The sequence below is a fragment of the Paramisgurnus dabryanus genome, chromosome 8 (genome assembly GCF_030506205.2).
Source record: "Paramisgurnus dabryanus chromosome 8, PD_genome_1.1, whole genome shotgun sequence".
Lineage (NCBI taxonomy): Eukaryota > Metazoa > Chordata > Actinopteri > Cypriniformes > Cobitidae > Paramisgurnus > Paramisgurnus dabryanus.
The window spans coordinates 27,630,861-27,653,586 of NC_133344.1; the positions used below are offsets into that span (position 1 = coordinate 27,630,861).

General features: G+C 36.0%; 1 protein-coding gene across 1 annotated transcript in view; it reads right to left on the bottom strand.

The window, feature by feature from the left end:
* Positions 1-9,941: 9,941 nt before the first annotated feature.
* The window catches only part of LOC135771207 (roundabout homolog 2), an 80,135-nt gene continuing 67,350 nt past the window's right edge, over positions 9,942-22,726 (bottom strand). The window contains exons 19-27 of the mRNA XM_065281350.1: positions 20,277-20,413; positions 19,922-20,191; positions 19,610-19,724; positions 15,119-15,328; positions 14,236-14,390; positions 14,038-14,133; positions 11,062-11,208; positions 10,459-10,598; positions 9,942-10,069 (exon numbers count right to left, since the gene is read on the bottom strand). Of these exons, the coding sequence (XP_065137422.1) occupies positions 10,058-10,069; positions 10,459-10,598; positions 11,062-11,208; positions 14,038-14,133; positions 14,236-14,390; positions 15,119-15,328; positions 19,610-19,724; positions 19,922-20,191; positions 20,277-20,413 (1,282 nt within the window). The 3' untranslated portion in view covers positions 9,942-10,057. The remainder of the gene's footprint in view (positions 10,070-10,458; positions 10,599-11,061; positions 11,209-14,037; positions 14,134-14,235; positions 14,391-15,118; positions 15,329-19,609; positions 19,725-19,921; positions 20,192-20,276; positions 20,414-22,726) is intronic.

Below are 22,726 nucleotides of genomic sequence, written 5' to 3' on the forward strand. Positions count from 1 at the left end.
ATGGAAATAATATTGAAAGGTGCCATTACAACATCATTTCAATAGACCAAGTAATGTTCTGTAAACACAATAGTTAAGCCATGATGTGTGCAACACAGAAAACAGCTTGTGTAGTAATTCAGGAGATCATGATTTCTCAATTATACAAGCTCTGTTTTCTCTGTTGTGCATCATGGTTTTCTGTTCCCAAGGGTAAAGTTGCCTGTAGCCTATAGGAATGACGCAACAAGAGCTAAATTTAGTCGGAGTGCTTTCCGAGGTGCTGAAATCTCATTTAACGACACCAGGTTTATTTCAAAGTACCAAGGGACCTGTGGAAAACAATGCGGTGCTGCAGATTCATTAGGCCAAACGTCAGCGCGGATCTGTGCTGCCTGTCTGCTAATCGGCTAATTAGATTTGTGCTCATCAAAGATTTACAGCTGAAACAATGACTGCAAGCAAAAGAGCTTACACTGCATTTTAAAATTGGCACACAAACACCGCATATGCAAGCAGCTGAAAATACAGCAATGAAGAAGGAGAAATTTGGTGGAAACTAGAATTTTGGGTGAGGAACTGTAGAATCGAAAGTTTCAGAACTCAAAACTTCTTTTTTATTCCAAAAACAGACTTTGTCTCAGTATGATGTGAAGAAGAATATCCACATCTACTACATAATTTCTTCTTCAGCCCCACCCATTAATTTGGGCATGTAATGCAACCCAGTATCACGAAATTACGTACTTGAGTCATTCTACGAAACGGGTGCCATTTCCACTTTGCAATTTTCCAAATTTTCATTAAGAACAAACTTTATTTTTTTTACTTACAACTTTAAATATATTGTTAATCCTCCCAAAAAACATATTTTCCCAGCTCAGGTACAAAATTGTTAATAATATTATCAGTTTTATTCTGGCACAGAAGTCTCTCTTTTACCACCCCGTCACGGACAATATGTGTGCCATCTGTGTAGTAAAACAAGAAATATATTTATAAAATCTAATGTTTTCCTAATAATAAAATGTCCCTTTCTTGGAAACCATCAATAGAAAGTCTATAATTTAATTTAAATAATTATTATTCGTTTTTTAATCTTGAAATATGAATTCGACATTTTAATGGCCTCATTGTTTGCACAAAAACATACGAATACACTTAAAAAATACAAATAAACTTACATTTATTTGATTAGTCCACACAACAAGAACATCATTCAACATTAATTTATTTAAAATGTATTTTCTATTACATAAGTTTTTAACAAAATGACCCCGTGACGGGGTGGTAACTAATGTCACAGATAGGTTCACTGTGACAAGGTGGTATGGACAAAGTGTGTATCTACATATGGTATGCTTGTTTTAATCTTTATAAAACTGGGGGAGGGGAAACATTAACATTGGAAACTTTGGTCATGCTGTGAAAAACTAAAATAAGAGCATCATTACAGTGAGTGAGTGACACAGTGAGTGAGTGAGTGAGTGACACAGTGAATGAGTGAGTGAGTGAGTGGCACAGTGAGTGAGTGAGTGAGTGAGTGAGTGAGTGAGTGAGTGAGTGAGTGAGTGAGTGAGTGAGTGAGTGAGTGAGTGAGTGAGTGAGTGAGTGAGTGAGTGACACAGTGAGTGAGTGACACAGTGAGTGAGTGAGTGAGTGAGTGAGTGAGTGAGTGGCACAGTGAGTGAGTGAGTGAGTGAGTGAGTGAGTGAGTGAGTGAGTGACACAGTGAGTGAGTGACACAGTGAGTGAGTGACACAGTGAGTGAGTGACACAGTGAGTGAGTGACACAGTGAGTGAGTGACAAAGTGAGTGAGTGACAAAGTGATTGAGTGACATAGTGAGTGAGTGACATAGTGAGTGAGTGACAAAGTGAGTGAGTGACAAAGTGAGTGAGTGACATAGTGATTGAGTGACATAGTGAGTGAATGAATAAACAAACCATGTTAAGTTAACAGAAACAATTTATTAGTCTATATCAGAACCACCCCGTCACATCCCTTAACACCACGTCACAATAAAACTTGTGACGGGGTGGTATGTGACGGGATGGTAAATATCATCCCAAAATGGCCGCAGATCTCCCATGTGGTCAAGTTCCTCACCTAGCATACATGCATTCTATCTGAAATATAATTATATTTGCATTAATAATGTAAAAAAATATATCGAAATTAGTTTTCCCTCTCTATCTTGCGTGACGGGGTGGTTGCTTTGAGCTTGACGGAGCCTGTCTAACACGAAAAATCAACAAATAAAGAATGTAGAGGAATGTCAGTGCTTGACTGTTTTTGTTCTTGGTGGCAACAAGGCTCCAATGATGTCACTTCTGCTTTGTGATCTCATTTAAAGCAACAGTACATTATTTATAGATAAAACAAGTTAGTGTGACGGGGTGGTAAGTCAAATTGAGGGACGCACACAAATCATCAAATATTTACAAAAAATAAGGTTTATTTTAAATAAAATGTATCTTATGTGAAAAGGGACACAAATATAATCATGAAAACAATATAATTTTTTAAAAAATACATAACTTATTTGGTGATATTTTGGATGCAAATGTCATTTTGGTCAACACGGACATGTGAAAATGGCTATGTACTAATGCAAAATTATTAAAAATAGTATGTTATTCTTTAAGAATAGTGTTTTTATCATATATCATATTAACAAGAACCCTTGAATGAATAACTTTAAGCTTTGTAAGAACATTTTGGGACATTTTTGTGCCTTATGCATCTCGTCAAATGTTGCGGACCCAAATGGCACCCGTTTCATAGAATGACTCACTTAGTCACGTAAATTTGTGAGTCTTTTGCGTGACACTGACTAACGCAAATACCAAATCTATAACCCTAAACCGAAGCGTCAATGGTTTGAAAATAGGACAAAACAGTTGAGGAACAAATACGTGACAGTGACAAGTAAACAGAAATGTGCGACGTTCATGCAAAAAGGCGGAAAACCGTGTCAGTGTCACGCAAAAGACTCACAAATTTACGTGACTAAGTACGTAAAGGTTGTTACTTGAGTAGTTACACGAGTAAGTATGGTGGCACATAAAACTTTTGTTTGGATCCTTAGAAATGAATGGGGCTATGCTAAATGCTAACACATTCACAAGGCGCTGTACAAAGATTAAAAGTGCACGCATTGAATAAAGATCTAAGTTGCGGTTAGAACATAATAAAATGTTGAAAAACGGTGGTGTTTTCCTATAATACTTTAATAGACTGAGGCTAATAGTTTCAACTCATTTAACCATATTTAAAAACCATTAAGCCGCATTTTTTCGACAATCTCAGAGTATTGCAGTACCCCTGTTTGCCAGTAGGTGCCCCCCAAGCACAAACGAGTTGTGAGTAACAATGTTTTTACCATGTTATAAATGATATGCAATACGCATAAATGTTTCACAGTTGCCAAATGTTTAAATTAGATAAACACCTTTCTCTGCCATCTTAATTTAAATACTATAATTTAATATCTACCTTACAATACATAAAGAATAAAAATTATTATAGCCATGCTGTCGCAGACTAGAGTATGTTTTGTTTAAAGGTGCATAGGTTCATTGTAATGGCCATGAGGATGATTTTTTATTGTTAGCCAATCAAAGTAGTGGGCGTTTACTTCCACATTTCAGATTTGACACACCTATCAAAATGGAGCGCTATAGCGAGTATCAAAACATGGATTGATTTGAATAAATTATAATGTTTTATTATGATCTTGCTTATAAGTGGACCTCAAAGAACATTATAAAAGATGTAGTCATGACACCTTTAAATATGTCTAATAGTTGTTTATATTTGTATTAACCCTTCCATTTCATAGCCACGATTGGTCTGTGACTCAAGATGACACACTGTTAAGACTCAACTGTGAGAATCTCATGTACGGTCATGTTTTTATGTTTTGACCATCTGCTTTGAACTCAATCAACTCTGATCATGGTTAGTCACCATGTGTAGAATAAAAAACATTGAAATAAAGCTCCTAAAACGGTTCTTTGCAGTGATGCCATTCAGTAGAAGAACCATTTTTGGTGGAACCTAGTGAAAGGTTTTCCTATTTCTTTCTAAGTCTGTAAAATATTTTTTACTACAAAAAAACTTTATGCAACAGTAAGGTTTTGTTGATATTAATAACTGCCTGGGTTTCATAGTCATAGCTGTGAATGATCAGAAATGTATATTTCTCAAAAACCAGTACTTACAGAAATGGATGATCTGAAAACATTACCTTAGCTTTTCTACTTTTACCATATAAAGTAACAAATCAACCGGTTGGTAGGGCACATTTTTGAAAAATTATAAAAAGCATACTAAAGTTTTTCATGGCACCAAGTACAATAATTTTGTAAAGTTAGGGCTCTTACAGTGTAATATGTAAAAAAGAATAGTTCACATGGCAGAAGTGATTTCTCTGTCTCTGACATCCAAGATGAAATGTTGTGACAAGATTGACACTTTGATATCTAGTCAATGTTTTGGCATAACATACCTCAAGCAAATGGTAGAGATAGCTCAATTCGCTTAGGTATACTTCTCTCAATAAAATATATTGACTAAAAATGTGCTCAACCATTTGGTTGAGAGGAGGATTAAAAGTCCTGGATGAAACCATAAAGGCCATTTTAAGAACTTTTATTTTTAAAAGTGTACCACTAGGTGGAGAAAGATCCTCAGGGTTTATGTTTTAAAGTACTCATCTACATTTCAATAGCATCAGGTATTGAATTTATCTCATCATATGCAGCTCAGCTTCAACACAGAAACAAATTTTACTCATCTATCAATACAGACTAACAAACACGTAAGATGCATTTTGGAACAGTGTGCTCAATATTTATATTCTAAGAACAAATGAAGCAAAACAACATTAATCTTCTCTTTAAAGTAATTAGAAAGTTATAGCATAGCACATTTTTCATTGTCACAAATGTACTTTATTGCAATTTATACTTCTGAGGGGTCTTTATTTCCATTAGACAATCATCTGAATTGAACAGGCCTACAATCTACAATCTAATAACTGAAACAGGAAATTAATAATTTAGGAGACTATTTTCTAATTCATCATTATGGTGGATTGAGGACAACAATAAAAATCTCTTATCCATTAAAGTGACAGTTCACCCCAAAACACCCATTAACTCACCCTCACATGTTTCTAAACCTGTATGAGTTTCTTTATTAAGTTAAATACAAAAAATAAGATGTTTTGATAAATTATGGTAACCACACACTTGGAAAACAATTGTATTGTTTTCCTTCTATGGCAGTCAATGGGAACCGTGAACTGTTTTGTTACCATAACTTATCAAAACATCTTCTTAACAGAATAAAGAAACTCACACAGGTTACACCTTGAGTAAATCATGACAGAATTTTAATTTTGGGGAGAACAGTCCCTTTTAGGCACATAAATACAAACATTAACCAAACATTTAAATGCATTTTTCCCTTAAGCTCAGCTATGAAGAATTTTATTATTGCTTATGTTTTAGTTTCTGCACTCCTATCAAAAGGTCATCATCCACATTCAGTCAGTGGTCTCTTACAGTATGTTCACATAATAAACCATAGAAAACTTCCTCAATGCTGAGTGCACCATTAATGTTGCTTTACTTGCTCACCAATCAATGCATAGCCTTTTAAATGTATGTGTTGTCTTGCAAGACAAGCTCAATTTCAATCAACAACTGGGGTGTGCTTTAAGACATGATAAAAAATAGCCTTGGTGACTCTTGGCTCTCAACATATATTGAGTTTATTTTTAATAAGTGAAGCAAAACTTAAGTAGGGATGAGACGTTACAACACTGTGATGACCCATATTTAATTGAACCGCCCACTTTCACCCACACGTATCCCAGCAACGGCCCAGTCCGCACTAGAATTTTCAAACCTTCATTTCTAAACCCAAAATGCTCCACGGGGTTTTAAATACATCACACGTGCGATTTAATTAAGCCAGTGTCTGTTTGCTGCCTTATTTCTAATGTACATCGGCGAGCAAGATGATGAGTTGGGTCACACTCGGTGCCTTGAAAAGATTGTCAGAGTACTGACAGAGATCAGGATCTGTTTGGTAAAATCTCAAAATGATCTTCTGCGGAGTTGAAGGACTCAGGTGAACCAGCACACGCATTTCTCTCAGATTCTCCGCTCTCTTGTTGATTTCCCATCTCGGTTTAACAGGGCCATAGCTAATGTGCACAAAACGGGCGTGATGTATTCATTAAACATATCGTGAACTGCCTTGCCATTTCTGCACTTGTTTCTTAGCGACTGAATTCAGATTTGAGTGCTTTTGACAGCTGTGTTGATTCTCTTACTTATGTTGGTGATGTTAAATTGCAAATATGTTTTGGTTTGGAAGAAAAACAGCAGCTTTTTATGCAACTGTGATACTAAAATAACACTGTTTTTGGAGGATGAACTCAATTTACTGAGAGAATTCAATCAATGTTTTTTGCGTTTGAAACTTAATAGAGAATCTTTTTTAACTAATAAAAAATGATAAAATATATACTTGTTATAATTAAAGGTGCAGTGTGTGACTGCCAACGTTTTTTTTTTAAAAGTTGCCAGTCAGCGCCAGCATTTTTTTATGATTTTCACAAGTTTAATGCCTTCCAGAAAATGTTCTTCTTTAAATATACAAACAAACCAAATATCAAATGAAAGAACAGACCCTCTGCTTTCAAACAACAACAACAACAAAACGTTTCATCCTACCTTCATTATTTCTCTTTTATCACCTCTCAAATATAGATAGGTTTCTTCAAAAACACTAAATTTTGAGCAAAAATTAAATAATAATAAATTAAAAAGAACTTTCAGATTCAGATCAGATTCAGAGCGACCCTTAAAACATACAGAATTAATTCTCTTTAATGTGAGGCGCTACTTCCGGGTTTTATAAGTTGAGGAACCTGGTGGACAATAGCGGTATTGCGGAAAGCCGGAAATTCTCGTCACTTTTCTTAAGTTATCTCGTCAATGGCGGGGAAAGAGTTAAAATGATCTCTTGACAGAAAATCTTCTATGCAACAACACGCTCACACTTACTAATAATGGGGTAAACTAAACTGGGTGCTGAATCCCTCAATGTGAATAATGTCATGTAATGTGAGAAAGGGACAGCACTCACAGTTCAAGCTTCAAAATAGCGTTTAATCGCCCACAACGAACGTTTCGGGCTGAACGCCCTTCTTCAGCGTGTACTGGCGATTTCACAAATTAATCACAGGTGTTCCCTTAAATAGGGTGTTCACCTCTGACCTGTGTACAATTCCTCTCCAAAAGAGGGAGCTCAAGATACAAGCAACCATCAAAATTCATCAAAATACATTTCTCAAAATGTACCAATTGTACAAATACACTGATATGCAATACACAAATGAAAAAATGAAAAAAATTATATATAAATAAATTTACAAAAAACAAAAAAGAGAAAAAGCCAGGAAGAGAGAAACACATTCTTAGAGTTGTATCATATTAACAAAGTTCCAGAAAACAGCTAAGGACCAATTCTTCATTCATCCCAGAGGGAATTATTGTACCCAAATAATGAATCCAATACTCTTCTCTGTGTAGTAACAACTTGTCGCGATCACCTCCCCTACGTGGCATATGCACGACCTCAATACCCATAAATGTTAACTCTCTGACATCATGTTTTAAACTGTTGAAGTGTCTCGCTACCGGTGATTTCTCATCATGTTTACGAATGGAACACTTGTGCTCACATATCCTAGTCTTCTTTTCTAACTTTGTTAATATGATACAACTTTAAGAATATGTTTCTCTCTTCCTGGCTTTTTCTCTTTTTTGTTTTTTGTAAATGTATTTATATATATTTTTTTTTTCATTTTTTCATTTGTGTATTGCATATCAGTGTATTTGTACAATTGGTACATTTTGAGAAATGTATTTTGATGAATTTTGATGGTTGCTTGTATCTTGAGCTTCCTCTTTTGGAGAGGAATTGTACACAGGTCAGAGGTGAACACCCTATTTAAGGGAACACCTGTGATTAATTTGTGAAATCGCCAGTACACGCTGAAGAAGGGCGTTCAGCCCGAAACGTTCGTTGTGGGCGATTAAACGCTATTTTGAAGCTTGAACTGTGAGTGCTGTCCCTTTCTCACATTACATGACTCTTGACAGAAATGCAATATATTATACATAACAATATTATCAGTGGTTTAAGAAGACCTTATATAATGAACTGTATTGTTTTTATTACCTTATAATGAGCCGTTTTTATCTACTTACAATGCAGGCCCCGTTATGAAGTCACAATTATGTTTTTTACAGTAGCCCTAAACTGTCATGGTCTTGCCAGACCTTTGTGTTAGATTACTGTCTTTCTCCATATGGCAAGATCATGGCAGTACAATGTTCTGTGTGGGGACACGTGGAGTCATATTGAGTGTGTGGCTTCCACGTGTTCCTAGTGTCTTGTCACTTTTTCCCTACTCCCTTATGTGCTCTTGTCTTGATTAATTTATCTTGTACACCTGTTCCCCATTTGTATTGTCCCTTTATTATGCCCTCTCATTCTCTGTCTTGTGCTCGATTGTTCGTCTATGTACAGAGTTGTTTAGTTCATGTCCTTCGTTTTCCTGGATGTACTCTGTGTTATATTAGTCTCTAGTGTGTGTTTTCTAGTTGGTCTTCCCCGTTGTTTATTTATTACCTATTTTACCCCCTTGTGGGTTTTTGTGTTGTGTTGTGTTAATAAACCTTTAGTTTATTTCACGTTTGTCTGCATTTGGGTTCACTCTTAGGTCCAGTCGTGACATAAACGGACAAACGTCTCTACATAGCGCGTTTCATCCCTACGTTGTCTCAGACGATGACATGTTTGTCCTGTGGCAGCTTCTCATTGTGTTTCGAAATTGAGGTTGGTTGCAATTCACAATCTCACCACTAGATGCCACTAAAACCCCTCAACATAAAGTACTGCCCGTTGACCGGGGCAGGCGTGAGAGAAGTTCGGGCCAGTAAAAAGTATTGTCACTTACTTGATTGGGCCAGTGCTTCACCCTCAGTCACTAAAATATATCTTCATCAATGTATATTATTTAACATCTTGGAAGCAGACATTTAATTGGGTAAAACACGACAAAAAAAACGATACAATATTTTGCACAATTTGCTGTCAGTTTACAGGTAAAGCGAAAAGTTGGGAGCCTTTTTTTGTTGGAACACGTCTGTTGTTTATAATTATATTTGACTTTTGAATTATTATTTTTAAATATGTGATACTGACAATTTTTTATTTGGGCCAGTGAAAATTTTGGCAGGGCACGTGAAAATCTGAACCACTCGCCCGACCGGGCCAGTACAGTATAAAAAAATATTTGCGTTGAGCCCTGCTCACACACACAATACAAAACAAATCCATATCAATAACATGCTTGTAAAAATGACTTCAAACATGAGTTTATTGTGTTTTGTATGCAATCCAAACATGTTGCTTATGCAAACTGCAGGTCGCATTAAACTGCATACTATTGATGCATTTGTAAATAACAGCGTGACATGAAGAGCCTTCAGTGAGCAGTCCGAGTGAAGATTTACCAAGAAGAAACATCTGCTATTCTATAGGGCTATGAATGCATTGATGCTGTTTCACATACTGCAGTCTGTTGGTGATTATCAGCAATATTTTTCACATAAATGAACACATTTGCAATACATGTAGACATTGAGGCATACATGTACTGTATGCACCGGATACATTCAAATACCATCTAAATTGAAAGCTTTTCTGACAATGGTCACACTTCATTTTCTTTTCAAACTAGTATTACAATAATAAATAAATAAATAAATAAAACAGCACGCCTTTTCAGCATGCCTCACAAAAAATAAAAAACATTGTAAAAAATACATGTACATACAGAGGTAGGGCAACAAAGTTCTTTTTCAAAAAAAAAAAAAAAAAAAAAATGCATTCACAGAAAATAATAACAAACGCAGAAGGACCAAAGCGTGGGTCATATACACTGCACGGCTTACGTTGCATGTAGACAAATGATGAGCAACTTCTCCTCATATCATGTTCTGAAAATAAACAAGCCCAAGATTATATAAAACCATCATTTTGTTGCCAAGCGATCGAATCCTGGCACATTCAAGCTTTAGTAACATGCAGTAATATTCCACCTAGCTTGAACCAGCACACTGGGTTATTAATATTCATAGATGCATTGTAATATCAATGCCATGAAGACCAGAACAGACAACACGGATCTCTTAAAAAGTGAAAATGCAATTATTCGCCCGATTCATTTAGTGTGCTTCCAGTATGCACACAGTGTCCTGCGGCTTATCGATTGCTAATTTACTTCAATGCTTCGAGGCTTCTGTGCGTGGCTAGTGACTAATGAACTTGTTCAGACCATGTGCGACCAAACGATACACAGGCACATAAATGCACACGCTCATCTAACCTCATTCCTCCTCCTTCCTGCCCCCATGGATCGAGAAGTTGTGGAGGATTGAGAGGCGGAGCTTCTGGAGAGGGAATAGTGATTGGGCATCTGACCGCCGGACAGCAGGTTTGCTTTGAAATACTGGATAAACTCTTCATCTGTGTTGGATAGCATTTAACAGTCAAAATTAATGAAGTATTCAAGAAAATATAACTAACTAGATTTGAATAATGCTTTGCCACCACAATATACAAATAGGATTTTTCTAAAAGTATAGCTGCATACAGTATTGTGCCAAAGCCTTAGGCCATCACCATCTTTGTTGTTTTAGCAAAATATTAATGACCATCCAAGCAGAAAACTTTCCTGTATTTTTTGGTTGAATTTTAATTAAAAGATTCAGAAATAAATATTTTATGGTCTAGCATGGTGACCTAAGACTTTTGCAAAGTACTTGTGTGTCACATCTCTATTCAAAAAGCCACACAATATCATTCATGTTAAGTTACATGACAATGCTTAATAATGAAGGTCATGGGTTTGACATTCCCTAGTGTAAGCAATAATGCGATTGCTTGCAATCACTGAAACACGCCTATCTAAAGTGTTTGTTGTCCTGACCTTCTGTTCTCCACTGAGCTGCTGTTCTGCGGTCTGATCTCTCTCTGTGATGTGGGGTGGTTTTGTTACCACCATTGTTCAATATGTCTGTCAGGTGCCTTGTGGGGTCTTCTGTCAGAGGAGGGGGTTCTGGGGGTGGAGGCAAATCTGTGAAGATGAATGAACAGAAAGACAAAAACAAAAGTTTCATTATTAAATGTGAACAAATGCTTTGGTTCCTGGTTGAATCAATCATTTAAATGAATAGTTCACCCTAAAATGAAAATTCTCGCAATATTTACTATTTTAAAAGTGCATATGGCCTTCTTTCTTCCTTTTAATGTAAAAGAAGATAATTTGTTGAAAAGTTCTCTGCATTTTCAGCTGTAGCATAAACAACGCGTTTAAACAAAACAACAAAGTGATGTCATAGTGTACGGCAAGGGCGTAGAGTGTAAGTTTGATTCTGGCATTGGTGGGACATAAATAAAATTGTCGCTTTGCAAAAACTGGTTATCGCCATTTACTTGACTTAAACAACAGACAACTTAGTATGCACTTTACTCAGTGACTCGCTACTAGGGCTGGGCAAATTTTTTTTATTGATTTTTCGATTAATCGTCTTTTAAAACGTGGTTCTCAAAGAGCCGAATCGTTTTTTTCTTTCATATTTATTTCCGCAAACATTGAACTTAAGATTAACGTTAATCTAATTACTAGTCTTCTTCACTAGATGTCACCCTCTTTTTTGCCTTGCGCGATGTTACCAAGGAGTAAAGTGTGAGCATGTCATTCATTTATTCAGTGCTTAAAATGGCGGTTTCAGGTGCTTCATTGATGTTGATGCCACCTTCACATAAAAAGTCAGATGTAGGTGAAGCATTTTAGATTTTGCAAGCAAGACGACGATGATAGTGTTGTGGATTTTATTTTTTTTTATTTATTACTCACTTGCAAACTGCTGTTCGTTGTTCATGTTTATTAATATAGTATTTGTATTAAATCTATATTCATTGAGTTGAATCGAGAATTGAGTATAAAGAGTGACTCGAGAACCTGAATCGAAAATTGAATCGAAATCGAATCGATTTGCTAGGTTGTGAATCGAAATCGATTCGATCTGGAACATCTGAATCGATACCCAGCCCTACTCGCTACCCCCGGTGCCATCACAAATGTACCATAATAAACAACTGGTTATTATAACAATCTACTAGAGCCTAATAAACAGTATCTGTTTAAGTCTTTGTCAAAAAGAAGAAAAAATGTAGCAGATATGAATCCATATCTTAATTTAATGTTGCCCAAAAATTCCCAGTGGGGATTATGCTAAGCTAAAAGTGGTCAGGGGCGATTCCAGGTTTTTTAAATCGGGGGGCACAGGGGGGACCAAGAACCAGTCAGGGGGGGGCAATCAGAAAATTCAACTAAAAATAAATACTGGTTTAGAAAATATTAAGCACGATTTCCAAAATCTTGTGCAATGCCACGTGCTCAATATAGATGGTATTAATCTATTAATAATTTTTTGTATTTTGCATGGAGACAACACAGTTCTGTTCCAGAATAGTTCACTTTAAATAAATTGTCATAATTTACTCATCCTAAAGTTATTTCAAACCTGTATGAGTTTTACTTCTGCTGAACACAACATAAAATATTTTGAAGAATTTTAGTAGCTAGAAAGTTGATGAACCCCATTAGACCCACAATGGAAGTCAATGGGATCCATCAACTGATTTTGGTTACCAACATTCTTAACTCTTTTCTTTTTTGTGAATTAAGTGAACTATTCCTTTAAGTAGGCTAATCTAAATTACACAGTGTTGCATGTAGCTGGTATTAGTTAATGTTCTCACATATCAGGACCGTTTGGGAAAATATTACTTAAAAATGAGTTTTTCTATTCTGTCTGATCTGACTTTCATTGTTTGTTATATTGTATTTTAACACAACTGAATGCCATTTTCACATATATGTTCAGTTGTCAGACCTAAAGAAAGAGTTTAAAATAGTGACTAAACACGACTCAATAACACCTCATGCTTAATCCAACCAGCTGTTACTTTTACTACTGCTAAAATCCTGATTTATAAATGCGACACTGTCTGACAAAGTCACCATACATTTACATTGAAGAGTTGATATGAGGTTATTTCGGATTACCCGTGTGTATCATGCAGTGCAGAGCATGTTGCTCTTCTCATCTGTTGTTATAAGTGATTTTAATTTTAAATATGAGTGATAGTTTTATTGTAGATCGCGTAAATATCAGAGAGTACTGTTACGAGTCTCAAATCAAACAGTGATTGACAGCACTCTGGTCCGGCTGAATGGATTCCAAAATGGTAAAAATCAAATGTTTAACGCCTATTTTCAAAACAGTGAAGTGTCCCTTTAAAGCATATTAAAAACACTGCACCTAAGGGATAATGTATAGGCAGACGGTTGTTATTGCAGAAATAAGCCCCGATAGTGTCATCAGGACCCAGCGCAAATTGCAGGGTCTTGTATCACACTGAAGGGACTTATTTTATGAACAACCGGCTGAATGTACATTTATTACACAGCCTCGTAAGTAAGGTAGGGACATTAAATAATGATTTGCACTTTTTTATTTGCTCATTTTTAATAAATGCAAACCTTCTGTGAGGGAACCCTGTTTATTTTCGGTTTAAAGATACGACAAGATGTTGAAATGTCACAAGCACACTATTTGGTTTTATCATTTGCAACTATAATGTCATATATTTTATTAAAAGACATATTTATAATCAGTTTTTGTGTAATATTAAACTGGACCTGTCAAAATGATTTGGGTTACCGTGTGTTATTAATATTGAGCGGTTATTATCTGGGAATAACAAACTTGCAAATGTCACGACTGGCCAATCAGAATCAAGCATTCCAACGAGCTGCGTTAAATGAGCAAATGAGGACATCATTTGTATTTTTAAGGTGAACAGTTCCTTTAATAACGTTAACACCAGTTCTTACTTGCTGAATTTGACACTTCTCGCCTCGCAGGATCTTTTGATGACTTCTTTTTAGGTCTGGGCTTCTGAATGGACGACGGGAATGATGTAAATTCTCCTAATAGCGTTGAAGACAAAAAATAAACAAAGGTTATGTGGTCCATTTGCAATCCTCAGCAGCGTTATTAAAACAGTTATTTGGCGGCAGTGAAAAGCCTACTTGTGTCTGTCTTGTTGGGGAATAGTTCTTCTATTGCAGCTATGTCTCTCCAAGGGCTGCTGTGATGGGAAACACTGCCGTTATGACAATCCATCTTGGCTAACTGCTTTGGGTTGGAGAGGGTCAATTGTGCATTGTGTGCGGATTGTGTCATTCTGTTGAGCAAACGGGAACGCACATTAACGCTTATAAACAATAAAACAGCAGCGTAGTCTGCGGGGCTCGACATTAATGTTCGTTCTCTTGTCTGTTATTAATGTTAAATGATTTTGTTTAATCCAAAGCGTACACATTTCACTGGGCATCATGTGTATTGTAAGTCTTTTTTTCGTAAGGCTACAGAGAGGTTAGTCACTCCAATGCAGTACAGCGCAATGCAGATTTACTTCATTTAGTTTGTGTTGAATTTGAATTAGCTGCGCAAAGATCAAGAGGTTCAATTTCATAAAGGGACTTTTGTAAAGCCTACTTTTACTGTAAAGGCCAGAGACAGTATTAGTTCAACCAAATGAGGTCCCCATTGACTTGACCATAGACCATAGACATTTTTTTGGGTTTGGGTTTATAGTCCTTTAATGTAAGGAGGACCAAGCTATTTTTTATTAATACACTTTGTATTATAATTATGAGTAACCTCACACATGTAGTGAAAAAACAATTGCAGAGCAACATTAATCTGGCCTAGGAGTAATTTCTCTTCTCCTACATGGGAGTGAAGGTCATGTACTGCATCATTTATAAATTGCATTGTTGTCTTCTTGCCAATTCCCAAAAAGGACAAGAACATCCTGTCCCAAGTTTGTGTTTCAACCGAAAATACTGTATGTCAACACAGATAACAGAAGACTGGACTCATTAAACATTAAACAGTATATGTGTGTACCGTGTCAGCAGGTCTGGATGCTGTAAGCGTGGGTCAGCTGGACAGTGCTCCTCTCTGGGTGAGGGTGTCAGGGTTGCTGTGGACTGCATGCTGTAGGTTGTGGCCCTGCTGGTTTCTTCTCTTAAGGGGAGCGTGGCTACGTCCTCCAAACCCTCGATTAAATACATGCGCTCAGGAAGAGGAGGACACCAATCTTCATCAGCCTCTGGGCTACATGGATAGAAACATACATGCATCATTTATATTTAAGATATTAGTACAGTACATTCAAAATCTCAGGATGTTATAAATACTGTATGTTAATGTAGACAATATAGCCACACAAAAGAAGACATACTGGCTTAAAAGCTCTCTTGGACCCTAGACTGGAGCTTATAAAGTACATCATTATCTATTATAATAAGGGTTTTCTATAGGCACTTTTGACCCTGAGGACTGAGGAAAATATAAAGACGCTTTCACACACTCACTGGTAGGTTTCATTTATTCTAATATACATGCATCACAAGAGAAATCTGTCATTTTTATCATTTCTGAGAAATGTCATTTTCACCACGTCTTAAATTATGCATTACATTTAATAACATTCTGTGGTGGACATTGTGGTGATGGAAATGGACCGTTGTGAATTAAAATGACAGACTTCTTTGTGTTGTTTCCAAAGCACAATTGGTAAAGCTTGATGCTAGCAAAACAAATCCCTGGTTATAGGGACACAGAACCTGAATGCAGTTGCTACTTGCTTCAGATAAAAAGGTCAGTCAAATGCATTAATGTGAATGCTTAATTGTTTTGCTATCACTAATTGCTACAATTGTATGTATTCTGAATACACACAATGCATGTTTTTTTTTACATTTACACTCACATGCATTTGGCAGACTTTGGCTTTTATCCAAAGCAACTTACAGTGCATAAAGGTATACATTATTTATCAGTATGTTTGTTCCCTGGGTTTATACCCATCACCATTTCTGTCATTGGAAATTGCACACTAAATAAAATAAAATATTCTGTTATTCTATTAACCCTTAATCAGTGTTTGGGGTCCCAGAGGACCCCATTGGACTTTTCCTTTATTTTTTAAAAGTGTTACTGTCAGGATCCTGTCAGAATCATGTCTTGAATTATATCTAGTCTTTGTGACAGGGTCCTGGCAGTACCATGTTTTATGTGAGTAGTTTATGCGTGGTTTTAGTATTGGTTTATTCTGACCACGCATTTCCCGGGTCTCGTCACTTTTCCCCGATCCCTTAGTTGTAATGATTTCCAGTTGTATGTCATTTATTTTGTCTCTATTTAAAGTCCTTGTGTTCGATGTTCTTTGCTTGTCTGTCTTTCTAAACTGTGAGTATCGTGTCCCCTATATACAGTCTAGTTTATTGTTATTAAGTAGAGTCTGTTTATAGTGTTGTTTTAGTTTTGTCAGTGTTTAGTTTTCTAGGATTTGTGATGTTTTACCCCCTCGTGGGTTTTGTTTTTTTCTGTTTTTGTGTCTTATTATTAAAGTCAACAGTGTTTTTTGTATACATCCTAGTGATGCAAAGTCCGATTCATTTCCGCGAACCGGCTCTTTTCGGACCGTTCGGCTCATTGAACCGGATCAAAAAGCCGATTCACCGGTTCCTGATGTCATCAAGAAATGATCACTACTTGTATCAATGAAACATTCAAATAAAGTTGTTTGTGTCAACACCTTAAAACATTTAAATAAAAAGTTGTTTTTGTGAAGGCATATCTGATTTATTGCCTTTCATTCACAAGTTAGTAATGTTTGTGATCACAGTTTCAATCGCGGATCGTAAATGCCAGATACAACTGACCAGTTTTGACTAGCATACAACTTGAATAAGATTCCTAAAAGACACTAATGCACAATTGCGGATGTGTAATAAAGAATAAATAAACTTGTCTTTTAAACGCATTGGTCTTCCTTAAACAACTACAATATGATTTGCATGCACAATAAATCATACTAAAACTAAAGATTTTTTATAAAACAAGCATATCAAGAAACTAATAAATCAAGAAATTTCGCGCATCAGGCTCGTTTAAATCCTCAGTGATTCACACGCAGTGTCAGCAACTCATCCGTCAGAATCATCGGCAATCCTGGCCTCAGCAATCATCGACAAACTTCGTTCGGTTCCTTTTTAGTTCAACGCGCTATTTCGGCTGTGCGTCCTGCGTCATCAACCCGGAACTTATGCCCAAAACTAAAGTTCGATTCAGTTCGATTTGCGAACCGGCTCGACCGGTTCCTTCCTGAGAACCGGCTCAAAAGAACGATTCGTTCAAGAACCTAACATCACTAATACATCCGTCTGTGCCTGGGTTCTTGCCTTGCCATTCCTGACAAATACTTTCATCTCAAGGGCATGAAACTCCGTGACTTTTCCTAAATAATCTAAGCACAAAAAACTGGGCTTGATTTGGTTGTACTAAAGGTGTGTAAAGAAATATTACAGTTCAAGATGTTTAGGGTCAAAATGACCCCCCATTGAAAATGAATGGGAAAATAAAAAATACATTTTGAATGAATAGGATTTTTTTTCATTTTGTCTGTCAAAAATAAAAGTAAATCCATTATAAATCTGAAAAAAATTCCTCATATAAACCAAGGTCTGGTCCTGGAGCATAAATTAAAAAGTGGAACAAACTTTCCATTTCATAAACACGTACACAAAATACAGATTTTTATTAAGTCAGAATGTTTAAATATATTTTCACAAAATATATATCATAAAGTTGCGAGAAGTTGAAATTCTGTGGTCATTGCACTTTCTTTCTTTAATTTTAATTTCTAAAGTTTTTCCACAAACCAGCAGATATTAGTATTTTATCCCTAAAGCCGCCTTTCCACTGCACACGACATACGGAAACGACAGTCGGAGTTCTCCCCCTAGTGGCAGTCGTAATAAAGTTTCAGTTTAATCGTATATGGGAGGGAAGCTCATTCCAGCGCAAGAGGCTTCATTCTAATATTTTTACCATGGTGGAATAAATAAATGAATGCAAATGAATGAAACAATAAACAGCTATGCATATATAACAAATATTGCCAATATTTTTTGGAGAGAACATATGAAGACAAGATTAAAATAATAACATACACAAATTAAATTGATAATCTATTTATTATCAATAACCAAAAGGTTTTTTTAAGGATTCAAGTGTTACTAATAAAGTTAAACAAAAAGGATTAATAATTTTCACCTCACACACAGTTTATGATTGGAATACAATAAAATACATCACTTCCGGTCGGCATATCGCATGCGGTTTAGTTGCAAAAGTTCAAATTTTCCGTCAAAACGGATCCGATATTTACGCATCCGCAGATGGTCAGCAGCTCAAGTAGCCCCTTTGCGACTCTCCATAGGAAATGAATGTCTTCCGGCTTATCGGCCGTCGTTTGTCGTGTGCAGTGGAAAGGCGGCTAAACACATAGAGCAATGTCCAAAAACAATTTAGATTTAATTAAGATCAACATTTAAGTGATTTTTTCTTTAACAAAATCATTTTTCATCAGCCAATTTATGCCCTTATTAAGTAATTGTGCAGTAAATAGATAAAAAACTTCAGAATTTCCACAAAAACACACCATAAATGTATAGTTGAGAAGTAAATAAAAAATAGATATAGTTTTTCATATAAAAAATGTGTATTTCCTTATGCAATCACTCCTTAAAAGTTTTGGGTCTATCAGACCCCAAACACCAAATACGTTATCCTTTTTGAACACTCAATAAGAATTAAGCAAGGCTAAAATATAACACATAATAAAACATATTGTAGTGCTTTGAACAAAGAACAACAATAAAGAAGTACTGTACAGTAAGTTTACTTATAAAAGGCAGCACTGTAAAAAAGGTATTGTCAAAAATGTAAAAAGCAATTTGGAAGGTGATGACACAGATATGATGTGAGAGGAAGAAAGTGTCAAGGATAAAAGTTGATATATGTGGTTATGCTTCATTCGGACCCATGGCTATTCTTAACCACTGTCACACGGTCAGGACGGCTCAACTGAAAGTGTTATCATCATTAGACCCTGTCACAGCTGAAATGTCAAATAAAATTAGATTCAGTATGACCTCGAGGTATTGCTTTGACTACATTTTATTCAGTTGATCAGGTATGATATTGGATTTTAAGGCTATTTGAGAAGCGTGCTGGGAATGATCCAAGATGTGATGATCAATGAAAAAAGAATTAAAGTTAATTAAGCAATCACGTATGGAAATCTATACTGACATTTCCTGCTGACCCACTAAGTTATAAATAAAATGTATATTATATTATTATTATTATTATCATAATCACTGTACTGTACCATGACACCATCAAAGTATACTGCAAAACAAAAAAGCATTCTGTATTTTTTATTTCTTTTATAATGCATGTGAAGACTTGGGCTTGAACGTATCCACTGATACCTTCAACAATATAAAAAAACAAAAAATGATAATGTCTTATAAAAGAAGATACCTGTGTTTCTTGTCCGCAGTTTTACACTCCCTGTTTGTTGTTGATGATGCAGACAGCACATCAGACCAGGTGGGTGAACAGGTTTGCCCCTGAGACCTTTGCTTTGTCCTTTTGGCTGTAATTCAGCATTAAAGAGTCACAGTTGCATTCAATATAGCAGACTTCAAGCCCATCAGCATTAAACTGACATGTGCATCGACTACAGCACTATATGTTGATCCAATCTGTTTGCATAATTCTTTAATACCTTATGGATTAAACTTTAACCTTGTGATCAAAATCATTATTGACCTACTGTACAGATGCTCATACCAATTTCCCCTCGTGGGTATTGAAGTTTTGCATATTCAGCTCCGCTTTGTCCGGACTGAAGGCTCCACTGATCCAAGTCCTGCTCCTGGCTGTAGAGGTCCGTCTTAGAGAGGGCTGGTGTGCTGGTGTACGGGTCTGGCCCTTGAGAATACAGACTGCATAGGTCATGGACATCTGCGTCGGATGGGTTGATGGTGCAGTATATGCCTCCTTCATTAGAGGCTGGGCTGTATTTTCCTGTCTGGTTTAGGTAATTTGATAATCCTGAAGCTGGAAACACATTTTGTTATAAGATATAAAAAAGATTTGTGTGATAACACAGCAAAGTGGGTGAACATCAAAACAAAGTTCTTACTGTTGTATTGATCTGTAGTCTCAAGTCTGCCCGCACAGCAGTTGACTGAGTCTTTTCCATTACGAGAGAAGTTGCCAGTTGGCCAGGAGTCAGCCAGCCAGGGATAGTTACCCAAATGGGACTCAAGCAAAAATGGCCTGCAGAGGAAATGTTTATTATTTTTGGGTCTTAACAAAAATGTTTCTTATGATGTTTTCTGGGAGTTTAGTTTAGTAAACCTAGTAAAGGGCTAATGACACCAAATGCGTTTTAAACGCTTGGAAACGCAAGGCGCGACAAACTACCTTTTTAAAAAAAAGAGCAGTGCGACGCGGCTTTTTATATTGCTAGGCAATCACAAAGTCAGCTGTCTTGTCAATCAAATATTGAAGCGTGAGCACTCTTTTGCTCTTAACTGTCATATTAGCAGGAACTTTAAAAAGAGGGCACTCGCTCTGACGTTGTTTGAGTGGTGTCCGGTTCTTCAAAGCAACTGTAAACTTCCCTCACCACAATGTAAGGCCCGCCTCTCCCCTCATTCGATTGGACAATGGAAAGATGCAAATTACGTCGGCTGGTTTTTCGCTCTCAGCTCTCATTCAAAAACACGTGCTGCGATCGGCGCCAAAAACCGCAAGGGGTTTGGCGCGCATAAACAGCGCGCATACGCTCACTGCCCATAGACTATCATTCAAAAAAGGCGCCTGCAACTGCCATAAACATGTTTGGTGTGATTGGCCCCTAACTGTGGGGTTACATCAAACGCGATGCGTGCAATCGCATCGCGTTGCTCGCTCTAGATTACTCGCGTGATTTAACTTTGTGTCATTGAATATTTTCAACTTGGGCGAAGACGCGTCTGAGGCGAATAGTGCGTGTTTTCACAGAAAGCGCCGCCCATATCGTGTCATTCGCATCGTCCCACGCGAGGACACATCTAATAGTGGCTTTGCATTGACTTTGTATGTAATCTACATGCGGAAATCGTTGAACTCGCATCTGGTGTAAACCCACAGTAAGACTGTTTTTCATATGCTGTGTGACTCTGAGATTTATTGTGTGCTGTGCCTTTAACACTTCTATGTATATTGTGTTTCTCATAACCTTACAAATGTGTGGCCTAATGTATGAATGTTTAAATGTTACACTTGTAGACAAATAAATAAATAAATAGAATTTTATATATAATGTAATGTATAATAATTATATAATAATAATACAAATATAAAAATAAAATAATAAAAAGGAAAAATTAATAATTATTAAAAACAATTTCAATAAATGCAATTTGAGTTTTCTAATGAAATTATTTTTTATATATAGATGATCGGACCAAACAATGAAGACAATGCAACTAATAAAAGTCCATAATAGATAACTCCTTAAATACGGTTTAAAAATCCCATCCCAGGTCGAGACCTTAACTCATTCCCCGCCAGCCCTTTTTTTTTAAAGTTGCCCGCCAGCATTTTTTTTTTGTGATTTTCTTCTAAAAATATGTAAACATACAAATATATCAAATAAAAGAACAGACCCTCTGCTTTCAAACAAACAATAAACAAACAAAAAACTAAATATGGGTATTTTTCTTTAAAAATACAAATTTTCTAGCAAAAAACTGAAATAATTGCATTTTTGCAAAAGAATTTTGTTAGAGATCAGATTCAGAACGATTTTCAAAACATACACAGAGTTTAAAATTTGGTAAATAACGTTTTGGCTTCAGTTTTTTCATAAATTGGGTATTTCATCTAGTGGATAATTGGGGCATTGCAGATTAACATGAAAATTCTTCAGAAATACGTTTTTTATGCAAATGTTTACTCTTAATTTACAAGATAACTTGTCAATGGCGGGGAAAGGGTTAAGAAGCTGCTTGATAAAAGGCCAGTTTTTAAAATATTCTTAAGACTATCTTATGTAAGATAGTTTTGATTTGATTTTAGTAACTTCAAGTCACATAAACATAATTTTCTATAATAACAATCGTGTTATCCCATAGTTTTGATGAGTGTTCTATTATTATAAATTTAAATATGCAAATTAAATTAGGTTCAATAATAATCTTCTTTAACATGCTGAAATCAAAATGTCCTTGTCAGTCAAAACCGACATGAAATGGAAGTAGCGATTGTCTTATTTGTGACATATCCGAGTGAAGCGGCTTCTGAAATTAGAAAAAAGGTATGATGGGACTTAATTTCGTCTATTGAGAACTGATTGGATTGTTTAAAATTGGGTCATGTTGCTACTTGCTAAACGCTGCAATCTTTTTCCGGGCCCGCCCTTGCGCCATACCTTGTGACCAAACATAGAGATCGTTTCGAGTAGATGGGGAGATTACAGTTTTTGATTAAAAATTATAAGGGCTCATTATTTTTTTTTAAATAATGAAGCTCACATATAAGTAATTTATCAAATCCCACAATATTCCATAAAAAAGTAAGTTTTAATTTCAATTTCGATGTGAC